We start from the raw sequence: 26,399 nt of genomic DNA, 5'->3' as shown, positions 1-26,399 counted from the left end.
ATAGGGAGTTTTGATTTATTTGATATTTTTATTTTTAGTCATGATTTAACCATAAAAACCCATAAATTAACAAAATAATCTAATAAAAAACTGCTTGAATGATTTTGGTTAAAATGTAAGTATGTTATGGTCCTTTTAGTTTTAAACAAAATGGTACAACTACCAATTCTGTAAAATTACTGTTCAAAAGTTATCACAACTGTGATTTTACACTTAAAATATCATAGTTACTCTTCTTGCCCATGATAAGGGTTGTTGACAAGCTAATAGTAGAAAGTATGTATGCTAATACCGTTTATTTCTACTTCCATGTCTACTTCAGTATCCAAAAGTCACCTAACCAAATTTCCGTCACAGGTGATGTTGCATCTGGTTTCCCGCCGTTTAATCTCCCACCATTCTCTACTGTGGAGGGTAACCGAACCGTATATCTGCCGGAGATGGTTACTCGACTAGGATCCGGCATCATCGTCATCCCCTTGGTGGCCATCCTTGAAAGCATATCCATAGCTAAGGCTTTTGGTGAGTAGGCAGGGATGTCGTTGGTTAGAATCCCATTGACACCTAATATTTATCTGTACAGTTCATTCTTGTACTTGTATCGGCTCAATCCTTATTTGCTTGACACACACAGGCCTGAGGTATATGTGAATGGGCAAATGCAACGTGGAAGAATGCTGCCAACCTATTTTTAAAGTTTAAAAAGCATATGAGCTAACCACATGACTCTATTTAGTTTATAAAATACTTTCATTGTGTATAATTATGTTATACTAAAGTTGTAAATTTAGCTCTCCAACGAGTTCATATCACAACGAAACAAGCAAGTTTAAATCTGGCTCCAGCAACGTGTATTTAATTCCTTTCAATTGGTCTAGTCTGTCCCAATCTCTATATTATGCTCAGTCTTATATAGTGGTTATAGCTGCTGTTAGGAAAACTAATGCCAGGTATGAATTGCGCTCTGTGATCAGATTTCTCTGGTATAAGGGCTCAAACTCTTATTTTTCCTAAATGTTGCTTTTGTTTGCAGCCAAGGGTAAAACCGTCGATGCGTCTCAAGAGATGGTTGCTTTAGGTGTGTCCAACATTCTGGGTTCTCTGTTTAGTTCGATGCCGACAACTGGTTCCTTCACCAGAACAGCTGTTAACAACGCTTCTGGGGTTAAGACTGCATTTGGTGGTGTTTTTACAGGTATTTTACCCTCAGAAACCGCAGTAGTGTAATATGTCTTTGTGGTGATCCAAACATTAGGCTTTATGGTAAATTTACCAATTTAGTAGTAAATCGGAGAAAATTGCTTTAAAAAATGTAAGATATAAAGAAATTGTGAAGAGAATGATTATATCAGCAAGTTTACCAGTTTACCTTAATTGGCCATTGTAGTCCTGCACATTGAAGACACAAAACTCAAAGTTTTGTCCCCCGGTACCTACTTTGTCAAGTGTAGACAAAGAAAGTTAATAAAACAATGGGTGTACACCTGCTATGCAATGTTGCCACCTTTCACTGGGTTTATTTATACTATTTACAAAACATATATATATTTATATACACATATTAGAAACTAGACCTGCGATGAATTCAGCTAGCTACTCAGGATGGATTTAGTCATTATTGCACATAAGACCAGAGGGGGAAAAAAAGACCAGTGGCAGTTCTAGGCCCTTGTCAATGGAGGTGTGGAATAAAAGGAGGGGGCGCAGGTAAAATTTTGTATTTTTTTTTCTTTCTAACGCTATTTTTAACGTCTAGAACTAAATCCGAAAACCTCTGTTACATTATCAGAATGAAATATATGTTTAAATTTATTTTTCCAGGGTCCAATGGGGAGGGGGGTCTTAAGCCCCTGTTGCCCCCCCCCCTAGAAGCGCCATTGCTTATGACTAAGTCTAGTTACTAACTTTGTACTTTAAACTAGTGACAAATTCTGTAAGAAATATCCAAAGTTTTGAAACATGTATCTTAAAAGGTTTAACACATGTAAATAAAAAAAAAATAAAATGCCTGCAATGAATAAAAATGTTTACTGTACACAGGTCTGATGATTCTACTATCATGTGGTTTCCTGACCGACGCCTTCTTCTTCATCCCCAAAGCCTCTCTGTCCGGCCTAATCATATGTGCCATGATCTACATGGTGGAGTATGAGGCAGTTCAACTACTGTGGAGAACAAAAAGTAAGTAGAATAAGTGGTTAGGTTTTTTTTTTTTTTTACTTAGAACATTTGACTAATCTTTTTAAGTGAGTAGGATAAAATTGGTGCGTTGCTTGCCTAGTTGTTTAAGTTTTGTGCTTTGGTTTGAGAGAGACAGGTTCGACTCCTGGCATACAACAAAGGGTTCAAACCGCTTTCCCTTAAAAAGAATTAGATGATCCTCTCAAAAGATGGAGAGATTCTCTTCATCCTTGGGGATGTGAGGTGTGACTCACCTTCTGCCGGCTACAACACATGACCGCTTTTAAGTATTACAATTTGGCAAAATTTTTGTTCAATGTTTTTTGTGTTTTTGTAAGTGTTAAATGTATTTCATGACTTCACAACCTTCAGGGGTGAAGAGAATTGTTTCAACCACTTGGTGGACATCTTGAAAATGATGAACCTTGGTCGCTGACTCAAAAACGGATAATTGACAGTATAACAGGTATTTAACCTTTATATTTGCTTGACAAGGTCTCCAAAAATTCCTAATAAGCCTCAGATTTTTGTTTAGTAGGTGTTGTAGGACCCTTAAGAGTTTTACAACGGTTGCATGTTTCAGAAATGGACCTACTCCCATTCCTGGTGACATTTACTGCCTGCCTACTGCTGGGACTAGAGATTGGTATGATTGTTGGGATATCCACCAACCTATTGCTCATCCTGTACAACTCCGCAAGACCTTCTGTGTCTCTCCAATGGGTCATGGTGAGTGTTGCAAATAATTTTTTCTTTCTCATGATGGAATTATTTAAATTCCATTATATCATATTATTTAAATTGGGCGTTACCTGTTTGCTGTCAAAACGATCCTTAAATAGTACAATGGCGACTACAGCTGTTTCGTGCTTGTAGTCGCGACTTACCCCCCATCGGCGCCACGTCTCGTGTTCAATCAGTGTCTTGTTTGGTCGACCAGTTGTTCCCCGTTTTATTTAAAAATTGTTGACAAACTCCTCATAAGAGAATATTAGCAAGACATCCTTGACCCGATGATGTGCTACTTTTCTACAAGCACAAAAAGCTGTAGTCGTCATACTACCTAAGGATTGTTTTGACAGCAAACAGGTAACCTATTATATCTTTGCTGCTAAATAAAGCATAACACTATCTTTATTTTACCAATCCTTAGTCCTTTACCATGAAGTGGTCTGCTTGTTTCTTAGTCCAAAGATTAGGTGTTGTAAGTTTCCACTGTTTGGCTTGGTTATAAAGTTGTTGTTTTTGACAGAAATTATACTGGGACGGGTGGCGTCGTCCTGTAATCCAGCTACTAGGAGGTCTTGAATTGTGGATAATTATAGGGATGCACTGTGGATGCGATGCTCCCTGGTGTGGATTAATGTCCGCACTAGTGAGTACTACGACTATCCGCATTACTATCCTAATAATTACACCAATTCGTTGATTACGAGGAAAAAATGTGGTTCGGATTCCACAATAAACTGTAGGTCCCTTAGTTGCCATTAGCTGTATGGGCTATTAATTAACAGCTGTGTCTAAGGAACATGTCGGCCTTAGTCACTAACAAGACTACAAGATCGCGCCACTCATCCTACACTCATCCTTCACTCATATTTGGGTTAAAATACGCACATAGTGGCATCCCCATCTTAAATAATTGATTGATTAATTGATTGATTGACTTTACATCAACATTCTATCGATGGCTCGATTCAACTACGTTAATTTCATTAAAAACTGGCTAAATAAGCTTTAATGTTGGAATATCATTTCTATTTGTATTAATTTTTAATGGTAGCATAATATGGATACATGGAAGAATTATAGTCATTTATATTATAGAACTAAACTAGCAGAGTTCGGGATTGGCATATAAGTATAAAATGCTTATTGCATTTATACTCAAGCTTTGCGTTTACTATGAGGGAGGACACAGTTTGATATAATTTCCTTCTTTAAATTTACGGTATACTATAGTATTACACATCTACCATAGCCATGATGTTCTACCACTTCAGATAAACGATTAGAGAAAAATAAATTATTAAAGATTTGCAAAATATCACAATTATTCACGAAATTAAAAACATAAACATAAGTGTAAACAATCCAACGTTGACAGTTCTCATTGCATATCACGGTTTTTTGTTTCTGCTTGGTTTAAATCAACTGTTTTCGTAAATAAAAAATAATAGTGCTGCACCCTTTTTAATGCTTTTGCATATCATAGAACCAACTTTTTTAGTTGAAACAGCTGACTAAATTCTTCAATTCCCTTTAAATATGAATACTCATAAGGTTAACATGCGGAACTACAGAGCCACTGGGGTGGAGGCCGAAGGGATTTTTGAGATAAGAATATGCCTATATGTTAATCGGGAATGTGAGCTATCATCATGCCAAATTTCAGCGAAATCCGTCCAGTAGTTAATGCGTGATTGAACTTCAAACAAACAAACAAACACACAAACTTTCACATTTATAATATAAGTAAGATTATTGAGAAAAAATACAAATATTTGAGTTGGCATACCTGAAGGTAGTGTAGATACTACTGAAAATCTGAGAAAAGGACAATTCAGGCATAGGATTATGTTTGTGATTTTTTTCAAAATAGACCTGGAATTGTTTTTCACATTCAGGCTATGACAATAGGTTGCGGCATTATCACTTAGATAAAATCCATTTGATGATTGGCAGGTTTTAACCCCGGGACCTCAGGGGCTGAGTCCCGCACTTTACCACTAGGTCAGCTAGCTCGCATCCTTGTGGTTGGTCACATCTCAATTTTAGAATATTTTCTCGTTGTAACTGCCTAATCTGTATGTTTTCCTCTGCACTGTTTACTTGTTAAAGGAAAAACTGTAGAGGATTTTCTTTGGATTTTTTGCATTTTCAGTCAAAGACAAGCTATGAATCCTAAATATAATTTGACAGAGAGGAATTGTGGTGTTTGCATGATAAATGAGAAATGCATGATAAATGGCCATCACTATTGTAGCAAATTTCAATCCAGTTGTTCCCGACAGGTGGGAGGGGAGGATGTTTTACTTGTTACTCCCAGAGAGAGCCTAGTGTTCCCAGCAACGGAGTATCTGCGTCAGGTCATCGTACAGACTTGTGCCATGAGAGACGTCAATGCCATCGTAGTAGTAGACGGCTACCATGTAAACCGGATAGACTCTACAATGGCTAAAGTAAGTGATTTCTCTTGATTTTCTATTTCTAGCTAGAAATTTCCACTCAATGATGTTAAAATTAATCGTAACTACAAATTTGTATTTATACACATATACAGAATACTCCTTTATTTTTAGACAACTAGCACCAGAACATTCCCCAAACTACAAAATGTTTTCATCTGATTTAAGTTAAATTATTTGGCATGAATGTGCAGGGTTGGATAAAGTAAACTTACTTAAGTTCGTGATCCAGCAAGATCAGGTAATTGGAACAAGATATTATGGAGTTTTGAAATATAACAAAATTTTAATAAACATTAGGGAAATGGGGGTTTTCCCCAATTATTTCCCCTTAGAGCAAAAATGACCAATTTTCATTTTCATTTCTCTATTTCAGACATAGTTTGGGCTAGATATTGTTGTACAATAAAGGTCGCGGAGAAAAGTCCAAAAAGATTCTAATTGAAAATTCCTGTATTATTCTTATGGAGGAAAATAAAAATTTAGTTTGCTTTCTTATGGATATATTTTAATAACATTTTAGTACATTTATTTATTTTATATCAAACTATTCATTCATATTTTACTAAAAAAAGCAGGTTTTCATAACCTGCAGCAGCAAATCTAAGTGCTTGTTAAACCTAATGTTATATTTACAGTAAATAGGAATTAAATCTGACATGCTTAAGTATTCTATGAACAATTCCAATTCCATCAGGCAAATGGAAATTCGTCTAACTATATCAGGTTTGTAGATTAATAATGGGTTTGTCATTTCCAGGGTATGAAAGTTCTAACGGAGGACCTAGCTGCTCGTAAACAGCCCGTGTATTTCTGGAGGTGGGGAGAGGAGGCCATGTTGACAGCTCTTGGGTTCGACTCAGCTCTGGGAACGTTCTTCCGCTTTGACGACACCCTGATTCAGCTGATTAAAGGTAAGTTGATTATACTTCTGTACAAATAAAAAATAGCATCACTAACCCAGTTGGTAGCTTTTCTCTTATCTAAGGTTTGGCACAGATGCTTATGAAAGGTACAGATGTTTATGGTAAGACCATGCGATTTTTAGCTTTGGTATATTTTGCCGGAAATATAATAGTGACTAGGAAGGGAAGAGTCAGAGTGGCGAGCACTGTGCTGAAATTCTTATCACACAAGATCAATGTCTTCTTCCATCGTGAGCGTTATAAAGGCGTTGGGCGAGGAGGGTGGTGTTGGACATTGCCCAAGACACCAGTGACTAGAGCTAGCGATTACTTGAGTGTACCATTGAATGCCTGCTGTGTCTGTACCTTACTTCTCTGTGGTTTTAAATTTCTCCTCAAACTACCTTATAAATGTTATTTTCCAGTTTTTATTTCTCTACAATGCCTCCTTTGCTTGTCTCCATCCCTTATGCAAGGTGTGCCCTTTCCAATTCATCTATATAATAATTATTACGCTATATGAAAACTTTGTTTTTTATAAAAGATGCTATGGCTAACAAAGTATAGATTTTTTGTATTGGAATAAAAAAAAATCATCACTGGGAAAAATCATTTACTTTACACAATCGGTCAAAGGTTCAATTCAAGTACTGGTACGTTCTTTTTTCATGACCTATTTCAGATAAAAAACTAATTAAAAGAAACCTTACCTGTTTTTTTTTTTTTAAAACTCAGGATCAAACAGAAGAATAAAAACCATTCCCCCCCCTTATTAAAAATGGAATGTCCAGTCAGTATAAGGGAAAAAGGTTTCCTCAGTCTAATCTGGGCTCTTAATCTAGGAACTCATTGTCAAAGTTACAAGTATTTGGATCTTTTATTTTTAAAGATTAATGTTTATTTTATTTTTCTGTTTCAGGCCCTAACTACGTCAGTCCTGAGAGTATGACTAACCTAAAACACAACGGGAACCCAGGATCGGGCACCTCTACTCCGACACATTTGCGGTCAAAACATTCCTCCCTCAGTGAAGAGCCTGGATACGACCTCAACGACAAAGTCAGTTAACTCTCCGTCTCATGTAGATTTGTGTGATAAGGTTGCTCGTTTGGGGATACTCAATGTTAGAATCTTTGATCCTTTTTGAGTACAGGGTGTTTATAAAGTATTTTTTTTAAGTTTTTTCCGCCCCAAGAAGTTCCAACAAGGGATATTTTGTTGTGAATGTTGTGTTCACACCAAAAGAAAATGTACAGTGAATTACACTTGCAATTTACTTAGAGATGTTTTGAAAAGTAATAGAATTCAGCTAGCATACCTGAGAAAATTTGAGTCCAGGGGCTTATAGTTACACATTAACAAATACAAAACATAACACTGATATTTGGTCCTGATGTAGGACAGGTTAAAGAGAAATAATTTCTCTTATCCTATCTTGCTTCTTCGCTACATCAACCAAGATCATCCAACCCCACACCAAATTTCATAAAAATTGGACCAAAATTACCCTAGTTATTGTGTTTATGGACACACATAACTAATTTCAAACGTTTTTGGTCTTTGGAGACATCAAAATAAAAAGTATATCACTCCCCAAGTCTAAGCCTTTCCGTGCCAACTATGGCTAATTGCTTCTTCCATATCAGGAAATTCGCTGAAAAATTACTACAATACTGAACAACATTGGATTTTGTATAAACACCTTGTACTATTAGTAATTGGATTCTCCATAATATGAGCGTCACTGTCTTTGGTTAATGCACCATTTATTTGTTGCTTGTAGATAATTATTGTATCATATGCCTGTACATAGATGCCCTGTGGTATAGTAGTACCATCCTTACATTCCTTGATACTTTTAGTACGAATCATATGTAGAAAGGGTAAAAATAAAAGTATTTTTGTTACATTTTGTATTTTACTTAAAATTGATGAATTTTTTAATCCCTAAATATGGTATTATCGTTGTAAGTAAGTAATACTCACTTTTCTCTTTTGAATTACAAAATGAAATTAAAGAATGGTTTTGAAAAGTTTTGATAGTACAATTTTCTAGTAGAATATACAAATTTTCAGAGTACAAGTTGCACCTTATATTTAACGTGTGAAGTAATTGGTAGAAATATATTTTAACAACATGTGTAATGTGAGTAATAAAAAAATCCTCTATACTGTGATGTACGTAATTTATGGTCAATTGAATTTAAACTAATAAACTATTGAATAAATACAAAATCCCAATTGCTTTGTTAATAAACTATTGAATAAATACAAAATCCCAATTGCTTTGTTAATAAACTATTGAATAAATACAAAATCCCAATTGCTTTGTTAGTTTATCTTGTAGAGTTTTACTATTCTATTCTAGTCTGAAAGAAAGCTATTTATTATACTGTTAACTGTTTTTGTTTATATTTTGTTAGTATTAGTTCTTGTGTATTCTTAAATATACATATTTTTTTATAAACTGGTATTTTATTTAGTTTAGCTTCCTATCAATCATTTTTATTTTGTATTTTGAATTTGAATGTTACAGTTTTATGCAAATATTTTTTTGTGTTTTTTTTTGTTATTGCTTAAATTATCAGCAATCAAAACGTTAAAGCAGTTTGTTGAGAAATTACAATTATTGACACAAATTGAACACAATTAAGACTCCACTAATCCGTCACTTACGGAACCAGGAACATGATCGGAACAGTGAAAAGGACGACTTTTACCATGACCGTGGGATTTAGCTGAGATTTTTCTGTGGTTGTGAAAGTCAATGGTAATGTTTTCGTGACCACGGAAGATTATGATGTTTCTGTGACGGCAGTGGATGAACAATATTTTCCCCGCAATTTGTAAAAATGAAGAAAAGAGTGGTGATGATGCCCACACAACCATTTTAAATGGTTATGATATTACCGCAATACAATTATCATCGACAGGTGATGGCACAGTCAGATTATGCGAGGAGTCAAGACTACAAAAGTATCAAGTAGAGCAGTTAAAAATGAACTGGCAATCAATTGTGAACACCTCATAATAAAAAAATTTCATCATATCATGGAAATTATTAAGGTCGCCAATTTTACGAGAAAAAACTAATATTAATATTATAAAATAATTGAGTAAATTGCTATGCTAAAAGTAAAGAAATAGTTTATTTGGCTTTCAGAAAGATAAACCTCTACTTCAGTGCATGCCTTTTACAACATCTATTTTCTACTAATTTTCTTTCTCTAAGACTTTCTTCTTTATAACCTGTATTCTTTTCTTCTTTTTCAGAAACGTTGCTTATCTCCTTAAGAGGATAAACAATCTTCTCAAGAAACAAAATTTTACTGGAACGATTAGAATAAATTGTGATACATTTGTAAGATTGTTTTCTTTGTAATCCCTTTCTTATTATAAAACATTTTGCAATATTACACTACCTAGAAAAACTGGTGTAATCAATCCAGCTTTAGTATATGAATATAATGCATATACTTTCTTAAGGCGTTGATATTACATTTATAAAAAAGGTTTCAAATAAATATGGATTTTTAAATGTTGTCTTAATTCATGATTGAATGTTCATCTTAATTGGGAGTTCTGCATCATCTTAAAACATAGAAGAAAAAGAAGTTTTGGGCTGTTTTAAGATTGAATACCTACTTGACTGTTGATTGCAAAAATATATCTGCCTATATGCTTTTAACATTATCTCATTGAATTGTTGGATTGTATTACAAATGAAATATTTTACTTTTACATCAATGAACCAGATGTGACATAAAGACCAATTTTCCTGGTATGAATTTTGAATCATAATTTTTACAGCATTGGGATTTTTTTTAGAGTTAAAAGGACCATGAATAGGACACATACCAAATTTTAATAATAATAGTTTGAACCACCCACATACAAAATGTTATCAAAATCAGACCACCGATTTAGTACGTAGCATCCACATAAATACTTACTATCAGACAGACATACACACACACAAACATCACTTCAAAGGATTCAGGGTAACCCAAAACTAATATTTCCATACTAAACTCAAACCCGAGAATAAAAAATAAAAAAATACTTACTCTATTATGTAGGCCTATGGGGGAAGAAAATTAAAATACTTTTGGAACACTGTTATCACTGTCTTCCATCAACCTGTCGTCTATGACCAAAGGTTAAAAGCAACGGGTTCTCTAATTCCTCTTTAAAGATTAAATCAGCAATCTTAGATTTAAAATGATAAAAGATACTCAATTATGCAATTAACTTTATTTAAGTAATTACAAAGACATTGAATCTTATAAGTAGCACAATGTATGAAGTACAAGGAAGATAGGAAGTGATACCTTAAACTAAATGGTAACATAAAGTATAAACACAAACACACAAAAAGTGATATAAAAAGCTAAGAACATCACGAATACTGTACTTGGCAGTATAGTTAAAAGCATACATTTAAATTTTGTTAGGATGTCTTTATAAACATTATCATGGCTCAGGTTCATTTAAATTAATATAAATTGAAGAAATAAAATTAATTACTACTAATGACTTAGATTTCAAGCTCTAAAATGCAATTTTTCTGGTGTTTAACTATGCCGTAAAATTACGAAGAATAAGTTAAATTAATATTAAACCGAATAAAATACATACAAACTATTGTCAAGACTATGAATTAAATTTAAGAATATTGAAAATTGAAACTAATTTAAACATACTAATATTGCCTAATTTTGCTGAATGAAAAATTAGAATGCACTAAATAACTTGTTTGCATTGCTAGTACTTTTTTGATTTTTTTATCAATGAAAATAAAGTAAACAAGCATTGAAAGTGTGTAAAAGTAATATCTCTGCAACATATCTAAGCAAATTAAGTAAGTGATTGCTCTGAAGGCCTAAAACATAAAACAATTTATTATCTTTGATTGTTTATAATACAGAGTAACTTTAACACATTTATTAATCTTAATTTTGTTTGTTTCCATCACAAAAATCTTTTTTTTTCTAAAAAAATACTTTATAATAAATTAAGATGGTCAACATTTTTCACCCAACAATTTTAATCCTGTTTAAATAATGTTGTCATGATTTATATCCCTGGGGTTTCTTAAAAACATCCTTTAAACACAAACACTAGGGAAAATAAAGCTAACATATCTAGCAAATTTTGACTACAGTAAACATATTAATACAAATGCAACTTTTTGGTGGTTTGGAACAAAAAGTCAAATGTCTTCATTGACTTTTTAACATTTCACTTATCAAAATGTGTGGATTTTGAAGGAGTATGTAAATTTCCGTTGGCAAAAATGTTCTTCGGATCCAGTTGATTCTTGAAGGTACTGAAGAGTTCAACTCCTAGCTGAGATACAGTTTGAGGATACCTGCAAACAGATGGCTTGAATAACAGATTGTGTTTGCTTAAAATATTTCTGTCAAACATGTTTGTAAAATAAACTATCATACTAACACTACAACCGACAAAAAAGACAATGGTTAAATACAAGCTGAAAAATAAAATCCGTTAAAACATCAGTGCACACTCAAGATTGAGACAGGATCAAAAACAAAAATGTTAACTGAAAATCATAAATAAGAAGAATAACTACAAACACCTGGAAATAGTTATAGTTGCATCTTTGTATATACATGAGAGTTTTCTGCATCTGGACCATAGACTAACCAACACAAGTAGACTTCTCATCCCATTGTAAATTTTGAAGCTCGTTTTTCATGTCTAGTTCTTGTACGCCACACTGGGCGCTAGTGTCGACGAAATTTTGTTTATATTATTTTAGGGTTAATTTCTTGATTTGTGCTTTACTTTTTGGTTAAATAACTAGGGGACAATTTATTGTTTATGGTTAGATCGTATTATTTGGTTAAACGAGGTTTTAAATGTCTGTATTAACGGGAAACAAATTGTAAACAAAACACGACCTCTAACATAAACCGTACAGAACTAACAATAAAATTGTCTTCAGCTGTTCCATTAGGATGAGAAATCTACTAAGGGAGTATGTTTTATCTATGATCTGGACAGACTAGACCCACACCAAGAAACAGACTTTCTCTCCTACAACACTCGACATGGCTCCAAGTTTAACTTGCCTCTTCATCGATCTACTCTTTTGGAGAAAAATCTATCTTATACCGACTGCAAGCTTCAAAAGAATTTACCAGCAGCATCCATGAAGTTCCATGTACAGTTTTATAGGGGACACACTGAAAAAAGAGTTTAAGAGGTGGCTGAAGGGAAGACCATTTTACACATTGAACAAATTCCTAGATAACATCGAAGAACTTCTGTAAAAGCAGTTTTCCAAAAGATTTGAATCATTTTTGACACCATTGTAGTTGTTAATGAATGTACAATAAAGATATTTTGACTTTGACAAAATAATACTACTAGTGTGTGAGATGAGAGAAAAAAATCTCCAGAAGAAATTAGGATTCAATATTAGATTTCTAAGCACTACAAGAAATAACAAGAGATAGGCCTACACTAAAGTAAAATTGATTAGAGTTGGAAAATGTTTGGTTGAAAGGAGCATCAGCTTTTAAACAGTGTTGATGTTATTCGTTAAAATTTCTCTGCAGTCATAGGGACGGAGGTTTCTGTGAGTGTTTAAATAACTCTATAGTAATACTCACCATCTCCGTCTCAGTTTTCCCACGCCGTGATGGTGACTGATGGAGCCTCCGCAGGCCACTATCTCATCTCTTGCTCTCTCCTCTATCAACTCGTAACTGCCGACCGGGTCGGCGAGTCCGCGCCAGTTGAATCCGAAGTAGAAGTAGACACAACAACCGGCGTCGTACGTCTGAGTCACGCGGCAAGAGATCAGGTAGTACTGTATCCCGAGAGCTGCGGGAAAAAAAATTAAATTATAAATAAATTGACTAGACACTACCAAAAACATGTAAAATTAAGGATGTTTTCAATAGCCACTATGTTAAAACAAGTTTAACTGTCGCGCATCCAGAAAATAACATATGTGCCATTAAAACCCCCTTTAATAGTTTACATAGATATTAGTTAACATAAGTCAGTAAAAACTACAAAGTACACAGACATTGGACACTGTTACAAAATGAACAGCCTTAAAGAGAAAAAAAAAAACAGTAACAAGCACAATAAGAAAGAAAAGAATATCTCATTCTTTAGACATTATTCAGGATATGGAGGAAGATCCTAAAAACTATGTAATAGCAAAATCAACATCAAATGGATGATAGAAATAAAAGAAGATATGAGAAAGCTAAACTTTTACTGAAGATTTGAAAAAAACAAGAGTTATAAACTTTAAGCACAAAAGACAAACACACTAAACCACTAAAAATCAAAGCACATAAACAAAGGCCAGGTAGGGCGATTTCAGAGGGAGAAAGACCACTAAGGCATGCCAAGGCAAAAAGTAATGGGAGAAAGACAGAACATAAATCATAGTAGACATGAAATACCCCCGCCGCAGCAAACCTGCAGACTAAGCGAATTTCCATTTGACTGATTGGATTTACACTGAAATGTCTACTTAAAAATATAACATTTATTCTTGATTTAAATAGAATTAGTTTAACAAGTACTTAGGTTTGCTGCATCAGGGAGGGTAAAACTGTTTTTTTTGTGTAAAATGTGAATAGTTAGTAAGAAATAAAAACATTTTCCAAATTTGATCAAAATATGTTCACAAACAAGCAAACTACAACAGTTTACTTATTCTCCATAAGAATAACATAGGAATTTTAAATTTACAATTTTTTTGAATTTTCTCCGTAACCATTAGGCGCATAATAACGCTTCAATATACTAAATTATTTGTTTTTTTAAGCTCTACAAAATGGTTTGGAAAGAAATTGCTAAATTTTATGTTTTTTGGGTCAAAAATGGGAAAAACCTATTTTTACCCCATAAAACCCCCCGTAAACCCCCGTTCCCATGGTCCGATCATGCTGGATCGCGAACTCGTTCGAATAAACGTACGTTTACACGTTTGTACCAAATTTCATCAAAATCGGATCATTTTTGCTCGAGTTATCGTGCTGACGGACACATATATATATATATATATATATATATAAATATATATATATATATATATGAATTTGAACGGATGGTGTTTTTGGCCTCTAGGGACTTCAAAACGAAAAAAAAAATCGGTCCCGCGTCCGGGTCTTACCATGAGTACTACGGTAATAGCTTATTCCCTATATGGGAAATTCGCTAAAAAGAAGAAATCACAATCTTATTAAAGTCTGATAACATCCAACACTAGAGGCGTGACTAAAATACTTCATTTGAAAATTTAAATAATTATTCATTGATTGTTAATGCCCAAAGTACTCTGGTATGGAAGTAATTATTCTGCCTACAATACATAGCATTAAGTTAATAAAATATAAATATTACCTTTACACTCTTGTGCTATCCGATGTTTAACATTTCTACACAGCATCAGAGTGTTATCCCACGGCACAGATGTTTCAAACGATTCTGCTACAATTCCGTACTCCAGAGCCAAGTCCTACAACAATTTGAAGTTAATATTAGATTCATTAAACGAATGAATGCAAAAATGTTAAAAAACAAAACATGCATTTTAGTAGTGAGATTTTTACAAGACTTAATTTACCTGGTCAAACATTTTTTACATAATTGTGCTTAGTGTGCTTTTGGGACTTTACTGAGATTTATTTAAAATTAATGCACTTGTCTTTGAGTCAATTTGTTTTTACTTTGGACTGGCAACTTGATGACAGAAGAGAACTCAATAGTCTAAAACAACAGGAGAATCTTGCCTATCTATAATAATGGAACAGAGGGAAGACATGGATAACTGAAAACTATGGAATACACAATTTTTATGAAAATTAAATGAACAAATCATGGGTTGAGGAGAGGACGTCGCAGCTGGTGAACTCACATTTTATTTTCATTTTTTTCCCAACAGACATCTCCATTTTTCAACGGACATGTAAAAGTCTTTGTTTTGTAAATACCAATTGGTAAATGTTTATTTATTCCAACCTGTGTTTGTGTATTGTGCATTAATGTCAACTCAACAACGTCCAATGGACTGAATATTTTGCACTGAAGCCTGATAATAGCACATCAATGTGCTGAAACCTAGGTCGCAGAAAATCTTTATTTGAATTGGGTGACTGAAAATATTTAAACCATTATTACTTCTTTCAACAGATCAATTTGAGTAAGATCAAGTTAAAAATCTGCTTTTTTACTGCTACAGAGCCAACTCACCCTAATATAAGCTATTACGAAGGTCAGCGTGTATCCTCTCTCTCCGTTGGTCTCGCCCGCTGCCATTCCACCAACTTGGGACGCAATATTGTATATTTTCTTCTCTTGAACTGCCACGTCTTCAGGTTCACCTAAAATTTATAGTTAATAGTTAATACCTTAATTGGTTGTGACATTATTTGGTAAAGATTGCTTTAGGATTTTGTGCAGGACAGATTGAACAGCAGCATTACCTGACAGATCAAACTAGTTTAAAGCACACAAATAAACAAAACACAGAATTCTCGGTCTTTAGTTGTGGAGTGTTTGTTCTTACTATAGGTTATTTTGGTTGACCTAGTTGTCCAGGGAGATGGAGTGAATCGTTTCAAAATTCATGTGTTTACTTGTACTTTCAACTGTTTTTGTCAGTAAAATAAGTCTTAATACTTTTAATTTGAATGGTGACCATACAAAGTATGTAATTTAAGCCAAGTATGAATGGAGATGAGTGGCGCGATCTTGTAGTCTTTCAATATGATAAATAGGTTACATACCTTATAAATCCGACAAACAGCTAATTTTTATTGAAGGTCGTTTACATGTTTCGGCTAGTATCGACCATTGTCAAAACGTCGCAGTTGGATGGTGAAATCCTTGTCATTGTTTTCTACTAAAAGTACATACAAAAACGGGACGAAGACATTACGAAAACAAATAACACTTTTAATAGGCCTATTACGTAAACTACACAGGTTGTCAAGGTCAGGATGCAGACTGGACTAGTTGTGTCGGTCTTGTTTTATCAGCTGATGTGGACTGCAGACCAATGGGTGTCGACCTCTGCCTTTGTTTTAAGATGTTATTGAAAATGTGATGGGATTTAAATTTAAGTTTTTCATTCAGAATTATACTCTCAATATTTTTGTTCCTATTAACCTGTGCCTTATAAATTCTGTGCCTTATAAAAATGTGTAAAATTCGTGTACGTGTTTTCAAAACTTTAAGACGCACCTAATGGGGAAGTTCAAGATCTTATATTAAGGACTGATGATGGCGATTTAACTTCGCCGAAATGCATATCCTGCAATAGGATTCTACAGGATCGACCGGCAGACACAGGTAATTTAACCTTTTATTGCTTATAAATTCATACTTGGCTTAAAATCTTTTGAATCGAATCAAAATTTTTTTGCTGCTTCGCACACCCCTTCTATTGACTTTATTAACAAACTCATATAAGCTTTATTGGCTACCTACGCTAAAACCCCTAAGTATAACCATAAAAAATGTAATGGGTTTGTACTACTTTCCTTAAGTCTTAGTATTATATAGGGGTGTGCGAGTACTCGAATCTTCGAGCTTTTTGGTCGAGCTTTTCATTATTCGGCTCGGCTCGAGGCATTTTGAAAAAGCTCGAAGTTCGAGCCGAGCTTTTAATACTGTCAAAACTAAAAAAACACTTAATTTGGGTCGTAATTGAAAACAATGTTATCACAATTCTACGTTGTTCATGCATTCGAGGTTTGATAAGCACGAACCTCAGCTCAATCAAGACGCAATGATTATCGATCGTAATTTTGAGGAGATAGGAAAGAGACAAACTACCACCTATCGCGGTGTCTTTCTAACACAGCTGACAGCTATTCGTATCGTAATATACAACGCAGTGCGAGTGCGTGATTGGCTCGTCGCTATGACGACACACGGTTGCCGTGACAACCTACAGTGCGCACTGAGCACTGCGCCTTTGCCTTGTGTGGGAGGGGAGATTATACCAACAAACTATTTTTGGAATTCTATTTTGGGACGGATGTAAGATAAGGAAGAAACAAAATGTGGTCACGTGTGCAAATGTAGTGGGCGACACAATAAGGCTGTAAACGCGTGCCGTTGTTCCTTGTTTGTTTACTTTTTCAGACTCCTTATCAAACGCCCCTATCTGCTATCTCTCTTTCTCTCTACCCTTCTCTCTCCCTCTCTCTGCTCTCTCTCTCTCTCTCTCTAACAACGTACTGATTAAACAGATTGTGGTTGACGACTTTTCTACTTATAACTTTCCCTGGGTTATTTTAGTTCAATCAATCCCATAACCTTTCTGATGTTTATCAAAATAATTAATTAACCTGTTTTGTATTTTATTTCCTTTAAACCAACCCCTATTTACCATCTATATTTTATAGAATAAAATGTTTGTTTATAAAGTTTGACTGGCCACACAATTTTGTACCTATTTCATTCTGTAGTTACTTTGATGATTATATATATATATATATATATATATATATATATCAATAAGTGGTGCGTGCTGTAATGAATGCTTTGTATTATCAAAATAAGTAATGAATTATTAATTTTTGATAGTACATGGATCATTGAATACCATAATGTGATGTAGTTTCCTATTTTTGTAACTTGTAAATAATAATAATTGATAGTTAATTCTGGAAAATGAAAAATAGTGATCGCATTCATAAACCTGTTGTCAAAACAGCAACGCAGGCGGGTGTAAGGGTTTATTGTTTCAGAGGCTAGGGTGTTTCAAGGACAAAGTGTTGGGCCTCCCGGCTTAGGGTGGGAGGGGGGTGGTGAGACTGTGGGAAGGGGAGGAAACTGGTTTTGGCTATTTATTGATTAGTTTGCCGACCCTTCTAGATAACAAAAGTGAGTGACAGTGACAGTGTTAAATCACTGTTCTGTATTTCATTTCTTGTTTACGTTGTGTGTTATTCTATTAGTTTTAGTGTTTTGGTCTATTTCCTCTATATGTCAATTATATTTTTTAAATATATAAGTTTACTTTTTACTTGTCTCTCCACCTTTTTGGATCCAAACCAACCATGTTCTTTTTTGATTAATACAATTCATGAAACAAAAATATTTTGTGTAATGAAAACAACAAGAATAATCATGTGTTTTAAAATTTATTTTGTATTTATTTATACAAAATAGAATTAGATATTCATAGTAGTTACAATATACATTATGTAATCGACTTGCTGTCGTCATTCAATGTCGCGTTGCTGCTCTGTTATGGAAGACAATCTGATTGTCTCTGTCTGCACTGCATATCTCGTCAGCCCTTCAATCGATATCCTTTTATTTCTTGCATCTTAATTTAGTTCAGTTCTTATCGTGATTATCTACTATTTGGTGTCTTGACAATTCTCAATGTTTTTAAACATATGTATTAAAATAACATTGTGTTTATTTAAAAATTGACTGAACATTATTATTATTATTATGCACTGTTTTAAGAAAAAAAGTTTAATAATTTAGATAAGGTGACGCTAGGAAAAGCTCGGCTCGAAAAAGCTCGAGCTCGAAATTTTTTTAAAAAGCTCGGCTCGGCTCGGCTCGAGGTTGAAAATCACTATTCGCGCACCCCTAGTATTATACCTTCTAAAAATTCTACAGGCTTGGACACAAAATAACCTATCTTGGTTAAACATTTTTAGTGACAGGGAAACATTCAACATTTTTGGGAAACTTTTGGAGCTAGTACTATTTCCCACTCAGCCTGCTGTTCAACCACCTAAAAATCCAATAACCAAAACCCATAGTAAACTACACCTCTCCTAAACCAATAACCTACTATTCTCTTCCCAACTGAAACCTTCCTTTGTTGAAAGTGCTGTCAGGGACGATAAAATATGCTAACTTTGTGTATTTTATTTTTTTAACATAAGTGTACACTTTCTCATTCAAGTAAGCTTACTATTCTAAAAAAAACATGAAACCCTAGGCCCTTGTGCTCTATGTTACATCCTAAATCTGTCTACCTTCAAACAGAAGAGTAGCGACACACACTTGTTCCAGATCAAAACCTTTCACTTTGGTTAGCAAAGTCTTCTTGACAGTTTCTAAGATGGCCGCCCAGTAGCCACTGACTGGTCGTAGAGATTGGCCGAACTGGAACTGCTCGTTATCCATCAATCTGATACTGGCGGGTTGGCACCTCTGCAACAAACGTAAAATGTTACAGGAAAATTTGAAATTTGATTGGTTTTACTTTCTAGTTGCAACAAGTTCAATCATAGTGTGAAAGGGTGGATCCAATTGATATGGCCATTGCCATTGTTGGTATTTGTACAACCTAACATTACATAATGCTAAGTAAAATAAGATTAGAAATTGGACAGTATCTAAAAAAAAAAAAAAAACAACTACATATACAAAATAAACTTTGAAAAACTAGTTTGAACTCACCTGTCTCGCTACTTCACGCATACACTTCACTCCTGATTCAAAGTCTGGGAAAACAATGGACCCGTATTTCTTACACCTGGGGAGGGGTCGGATCTTGATCACCACTTCTGTAACAACCCCTAGAGTACCTGTTGGAATAATCAAGGTCAGTTTCATCTTCCACAAAACTAATTTTGAGATTATCCTATAAATGAATAGGCAAAGGCAAGCTTGTTTCTTAAAACCCTTTTTCTCAGCTTGTGTGCATCGCAGGGAAAATTTAAGCATACTGTTAGAAAGATATTTGCCTGTAGATGTACAGAATCTCTTTATAAATTAAAATAGGCTAAAAAATAGGCACAAAAATGAATTTTAAATTAAAATAAAATTGACATGGGCCATATGGATTGCTATGCTGGTGACGAAATAACAACAATATATAAACAGAAAGAAAATCAAAACAAATGGAAGAAATTCCAATCACATGTTTTATCAAGTTTTATGAGTGTGGGGTGAAAATGGAAAAGTTTGCACAATTAGATATTTTTGGTTGAGTATTCGACCACAGGGTGACCTCTAGTTGGGCTATATTTAAAAACAAAAAAAAATTTTAAGTGCACCAACAACACTTTTCAGTCTGTTTTTATTTTCCAGTGACAAAACCGAGACATATTTAATTTAATACTACTAATCTTGATTTACAATTAATCTACCTAAGGGAATTTTTAGACAAGACTTTCCCTTATACCTAGAGGTGTGCGGATATCCGAAAAATCGGGTCGGATTCGGTTCGGTTCGGATATCCGTATCCGAACCGAGCCCAAATTTGATATCTGACACTGTCCGTTATATATCCGAATTTTTCGGATAGACAATATATTTTGACGTTTTGGACAGAAAACTAAATCTCCATAACCATCATTAGTTTCCCAGGACAAAATTACAGCAATAGACCTAACAGCAAACGGCAAAGAAGCCGTATGATGCAATACTGATAACTAGTTTAGTCGTTATCGGCTGTTTTGCTTTACGATTAGATTCATCTGGAACGAACAGACATAAAGCAGAAAAGAACTACCATGGTCAAATGAAAGTCAACTCGTGCTAGTCTCGCTCCTGACACTAGGGGCGCTGCGTAATAGTTTTTTTACAGTACTGTTTCAAAGTAGAAAAATCTAGCCTACTACTGTGATGTTACGTAAACAATAGATTTAATGTTTCCTGAAAAAAGTCAGAATAGAAACAATAGAAAGGCAACACAATAGAAGGGTGGGAGGGGTTGGGCAATGACCTCGAAAGGAGCGCGGGTAGTGAGTCAAGTAGGACCGGAGGGGAAGGGGTGGGTAAGACCTTGAAGCTATATATAGACTTGCACTACTTCCCTAAACCTATTACCCAAAATTTGAGGAATGGTTTCTCGAGTGAGGCAATTGTACTTTGCACTCGAGTTGCACATTATATTTTTCCTACGGTTACCATAAAACAAATAAATAAGTGAATAAACGTGACTGGCCGGCGAGTGGTATTACAATCACAGGACAAGATACGTTGTTTTTTCAGTATTCATTGCCCGGTTTGACTTTGGATTGTCTTATTGTGTAGAAACTTTGAATAATAAAAAATAAAGTTAGAACTAACCACGATTATTTAGCATTCAAATCAAAATCAAATCAAACATCATTTATTCCATGATAAACAAAAAATTACAAAACAGTATTCTTAATATTAATGGAATTTCCCCACATAGGCGAAACCTGTGCGTGGGGAACGAGTTATTATCAGACTATCCATATTATAATCTAACATTGTTTTAATAATAATTGTTACTCTAACTACTAATAACACATTTACCAAAAAGGAAAAAAAAACATTTTTACCAGGAAGCCACAGCAGATAACGAAAGTATTATGGAAATATCTGAAAAGAGTAAAGATAGAGACAAATCTAATAATAATAAATAAATGATAAAAAAAACTAGAAAAAAAGGGTATTTAAGGGTACTGTATTTAATAATACTGTGAAAAACACTGGGACTTGGAAACCATTCATACAACTTCTACCCCCACTCACGCACAAACAACACACACTCACACACAAACAAAACGCATGCAACGACTCACTACCACAGGCCCTGTACAGGCGGCTGGTAGCCCTAAAGGGCCGTCACTGCTCTGTCCCTGTCCATTGATTGTGTACATATTAAATGATTAAACGATAGGGACCATGGATATATACAAACTTTTGTCGTGACTTAAATTTCAACATCAAAATACAATATCGCACAATCGTGATATTTTAGGTCATTGACCTTTATTATGCATCCGGTATTGCTGTTTCAGAAGAGAAGCACGTTGATAAATTATAAATTGATATTCCCGTGGTTAAAAAGAATTATTTTATAAACCTATAAAACAAAATCATAAAATCTTACATAAAGATAACAATAACAGAAATTGTAAAAAGGGCATAAAGATAACAACGTCATTATTCTTTCTCTTTGATCTTCTATTTCTTGGGTTTCCCTTCATCACGCATTCAACAAGTTGCCATGGTTACTAATCCCATGTCGTTATCAGCTTTTGTGACATAGCGCACAGCAGGGGGTAAAACTTGACGAAAATCGGTTAATTTTTACCTATTATTTAATTACAAATGAATGTACTTGGTATTTGGTACTGTATTAATAATCGGTCAAAATGGACGATTTTTGTCAAATTTTACACAAAATTTATTGAAATTTCAAGGTGAATATTAATAAAACAATTATTACCAAATATTTGTATTCATTTAAAAGATTTCATTATAGTTGTTAGCCTCCGGATTGCCAAATAATATTACTATGATACTATACTATAATATTAATATGAGTCTGGACTCAAACTCCACCGGGTTAGCGTCGTCTGTTTTCTTAACTGATCAGTTACCATAAATGTCTCGTATTCGTGTTTGTGTCGTGTTTAAATGTTTATTTATTTTCGTGTAAATATGACGCTCTTCGTATGAAGAAAGAAAACTGTCCTTGTGCAGCCTGATGATGGTGTCACACAGACACCGAAACTAGTTGTTCTAACAACAAAATTGGATTGCTTAATAGCAGGTATTTAAACCTTTTCTAATATTAAAAGATTTATTTGTGGTATTGGGTTCCACACTGAGTGCAGCAGAGCGTCACTAATGAGGGTCGAACCTTCTTGGGGGTGAACAATAGACGGCTTTTCAGACCCGATTGTAGGACAACCTTTCCCAGGGTCTCCTGGCCAAGAGTCGGTCGTAAAATATTTCTGCGGGGGCGGCCAACCTGTCCCAGGGTGCATGAGGATTAGTGCTGGGACAGGTTGGCCGCCCTAGCCAAAATATTTAATGGCCGACCCTAGACTAGTAGAACCTGGGACACGAGTTGAAAGTAGGTAATCATAAGATATAGTGATGTAAAATACCCAGGTATTTAAAACTCGGGTAAATACCCAAAATCCATAAATACCCGGGTACTTTGGGTATTTATGAAATCGATTGAAATTCTTTTTTATCCACCCCTAAATATGTTATTGTTATCATTACATGATAAATTAGGATAGTCTATTTCACCTTTTACAGTAACTTGAAGCTTTGCAGAATTGCTAGTACCTTTTATTTAATGATTTAGCACTTGTTTTTATGAAATCAAGACAACACCTCATCAGAGAAATAGTGAACCTAAATCTACTTCTACTGTTATTAAATTATGATAGTTAAAATTTGTATTGTGTAAATGGCTTGGAAGGCTAGACAGACCCAAGGCCTGATTGATATAGGCAGAATGGCAGAATACTTAATGTACAGTAGACTCCCTCTTATCCGGACTCCTCGGGACCGAGGCTAGTCCAGATTACGGGTTTTCTGGTTAAACCGACGTCCCCAAAAACTTGTTAAAACAGAAACCGTGTACTGGTACTGTCATATTCGACTTTAATTAAGGAGAGCATTGTATTTATATACGTGATCACTGGTCTCAAATCTTTCCCACGAGAACAGTCGTTTCAGTACCGCTCACTTCTTGCCAATCTAGTCAGGTTAAACCAATGGGCTGATAAAAATTGTCCGGTTAAAAGGTGTCCGGATAAGAGGGAGTCTACATTAAACCAATCTGTGTTACCGCTTAGTTGGGAACAATAATATATTTGGATAAACCTATTAAAAAATGTATCTCCTGATTTTTGGTCTAACTTAGGGCCTATAATATAATTTTGAAAGATTTATTGTGCTATAGATTCAAATTTTTTGTATCACAAGTTTATGAAATTAGTTTTTTTTATAAGTTTATCAACAAAAGATCTAGAAAAAAAAATATTATTAAATCCTGCCATCCTACAGATTGAATTTTAATTATTTTCTTAAGTTGTTTACACATAGGCCACTACTAGGTTAAATTTTCCTGTCTTTCTAAATAATAATTATTACTTTACAAATTATTTTTCTTCACTTTTAATCAAATAAATTCATCTATCTATCATAGAAATTAAAAAATCATAAGTAGTCAGGACCAGTGCAACCATGCGACCACGGTATTTATGCCGATTATGCTTTATGCTCAGACCTGGGTATTTATGGCGATCATACCGAGAAATAAAATGCTAGTAGTGACCATATGACATTTTGTTTAACACATTTTATTATCATTTTGCTATCCTTACAAGGTGATAATTGCAAAAAAACATCTCAATCTTCTCTAACTTTAATACAAATTATAAATACCCAGTTTTTGGGTATTTACCCGGGCCTGGGGTAAATACCCAATTTATATTTACCTACCCACTGGGTATTTACCCGGCCCACATCACTAATAAGATACCAGTACTTAACTGAAGCGTGCATAAAATTGATATTTCTAGGCTGCAACATAAGCTTCGAATACAAGTAACAATACTTTTAAGGAATATCTTTCCGGGATCAAACACCAGGACTACAAATCAAACACGGAGAACACAATATGTTGCAGGGACTAAAAAATTAATTGTCAGCTTGCTCATTGCGCTTCTTAATAATAAAGTCATTGTGAAAACCTTGGTAAAATAGGCCTATATTAAGTTAGTGAATGTAGGTTTTTTAATTTACGAAGAAAGTTAAAAAAATGAGTTTTTAAAATTCCTACGTAATTATTATAGAGAATATTGTAAAATGATGTAGTTTGCTTGTTTATGGATATATTTTGATCAAACTTGGCAAATTTATTTATTTTACGAGGCTATTAATATTTTACAAAAAACACTTTATTACCCTCCCTGTAGCAAAAAACCAAGGTACTTGTTAATCCTAATGTTATTTAAATAGATTTAATTGAAAATCCTACGAGGCACACGGAAATTAGCTTAGTCTGCAGGTATGCTGCGGCGGGCTATTTATTTGCCACTTAAATGTCATAGGACACAACTTCATAATAGATACGTTATTAACATTTTGCATTTTTAAAATTGATAAGTATGACGATTTCATAGGTGTTTTAACAGATTAAGATCTTATGTCAACTTACTATTCATACTAGTGTTTCTACAATTAACAAAATTTATAATATAGAGGATACGTGAATATATATTTTACAGAATAACAAGTATGTTGATAATGAAGTAGAAATGTTATCAATATGGACCAAATGTAGCATTTTTTTATAAAATTGAACATAATTGAATAAGCCACTCACAGATTGTGCTACGGCCTATACACCACCTGTCCTTAGTTATTGGAAGTGATATATTTCATTTAATAAAAAAGATGCTATAGCTTACAATAAGTCTTTCAAAACTTCAAGACCTAAATAGCTTGTATTAGGTCTACCGTATGAAAGAGGATGATATGAATAATACGTCTAATATAAAATGTGTTTACAAAATAAATAAAGATAAATTGTCTCATTTCCCATACAAGATCTGCATTATCCTATTTTTATGTTAATTTAAAGTTTTAAACGTCATTAGTGCAGTCAAACGTTTTGAACATTACACACATAAAATAGACTTAATATTTTACTGTGGGACAATAGTTATTTGTGCAACTAGTGAGCAAAGTGAGCAATTGACTCACTCGAGAGAAATCCTTACTTACGAGCCGTAGGCGAGTGAGGAATGGTTTCTCGAGTGAGGCAATTGTACTTTGCACTCGAGTTGCACATTATATTTTTCCTACGGTTACCATAAAACAAATAAATAAGTGAATAAACGTAACATATTTTTACACAGAAGTGACTTTTAATATAACATTTAATGTGAAGTGACAAATACAACAGTACAACAGCTGACTTACAGCCAGTGCTGCCAACGTATTTCGCGCCCATACAACCTTGTCTGCATGTTACGCACTCACTATTTCGTGCGTTCACGTTGTAAATCTGGAGTGAGACAAAGTAATTAGAGTGAAACAATGTTAACATTGTCTCACTGATGAGCGAATTGGCCACTTTGCTTTCTCAAATCAGTGAGAGAACATATACATTGTTAGGTAACTGTAGGAAATAAATATATATCACAAATAAAATCCGTAAACTCTAACAATTCCTTAAGGGAAATAATATTATCTTCCAGTGCATCGCAGTGCAAATGCTAGAAATATAATCCATTGCATCCCCTGTCACCTATCGTCAAACTCGATGATAATCCTGGCAGCAGGGGCGGCCAACCTGTCCCACCCCGACCCCTCATTAGTGATGGGAAAGGTTGTCCATCCCTGCAAAACAGGCCAGAAA

General features: G+C 34.3%; 2 protein-coding genes across 4 annotated transcripts in view; one reads left to right on the top strand and one right to left on the bottom strand.

Moving 5' to 3' along the window:
- The window catches only part of LOC129001474 (sodium-independent sulfate anion transporter-like), a 39,500-nt gene extending 29,861 nt beyond the window's left edge, over nucleotides 1-9,639 (top strand). For all 3 annotated transcript variants that reach the window (XM_054428772.1, XM_054428773.1, XM_054428771.1), the window contains exons 6-13: nucleotides 358-522; nucleotides 1,034-1,195; nucleotides 2,041-2,181; nucleotides 2,765-2,910; nucleotides 5,196-5,363; nucleotides 6,130-6,283; nucleotides 7,194-7,333; nucleotides 9,548-9,639. In XM_054428772.1, the coding sequence (XP_054284747.1) occupies nucleotides 358-522; nucleotides 1,034-1,195; nucleotides 2,041-2,181; nucleotides 2,765-2,910; nucleotides 5,196-5,363; nucleotides 6,130-6,283; nucleotides 7,194-7,333; nucleotides 9,548-9,568 (1,097 nt within the window). In that variant the 3' untranslated portion in view covers nucleotides 9,569-9,639. The remainder of the gene's footprint in view (nucleotides 1-357; nucleotides 523-1,033; nucleotides 1,196-2,040; nucleotides 2,182-2,764; nucleotides 2,911-5,195; nucleotides 5,364-6,129; nucleotides 6,284-7,193; nucleotides 7,334-9,547) is intronic.
- A 1,318-nt stretch (nucleotides 9,640-10,957) lies between these two features.
- LOC129001274 (alkyldihydroxyacetonephosphate synthase-like) overlaps nucleotides 10,958-26,399 on the bottom strand; it is a 36,492-nt gene continuing 21,050 nt past the window's right edge. Inside the window, exons 9-14 of the mRNA XM_054428517.1 lie at nucleotides 19,709-19,836; nucleotides 19,282-19,459; nucleotides 15,521-15,651; nucleotides 14,672-14,786; nucleotides 12,916-13,129; nucleotides 10,958-11,645 (exon numbers count right to left, since the gene is read on the bottom strand). Of these exons, the coding sequence (XP_054284492.1) occupies nucleotides 11,516-11,645; nucleotides 12,916-13,129; nucleotides 14,672-14,786; nucleotides 15,521-15,651; nucleotides 19,282-19,459; nucleotides 19,709-19,836 (896 nt within the window). The 3' untranslated portion in view covers nucleotides 10,958-11,515. The remainder of the gene's footprint in view (nucleotides 11,646-12,915; nucleotides 13,130-14,671; nucleotides 14,787-15,520; nucleotides 15,652-19,281; nucleotides 19,460-19,708; nucleotides 19,837-26,399) is intronic.

Source organism: Macrosteles quadrilineatus, unplaced genomic scaffold, assembly GCF_028750875.1.
Source record: "Macrosteles quadrilineatus isolate MER2022 unplaced genomic scaffold, UCM_ALF_1.0 Scaffold_8__2_contigs__length_117827958, whole genome shotgun sequence".
Classification (NCBI taxonomy): domain Eukaryota; kingdom Metazoa; phylum Arthropoda; class Insecta; order Hemiptera; family Cicadellidae; genus Macrosteles; species Macrosteles quadrilineatus.
The sequence above is the reverse complement of the archived record's forward strand: the minus strand, read 5'-3'. Positions and strand labels throughout refer to the sequence as shown.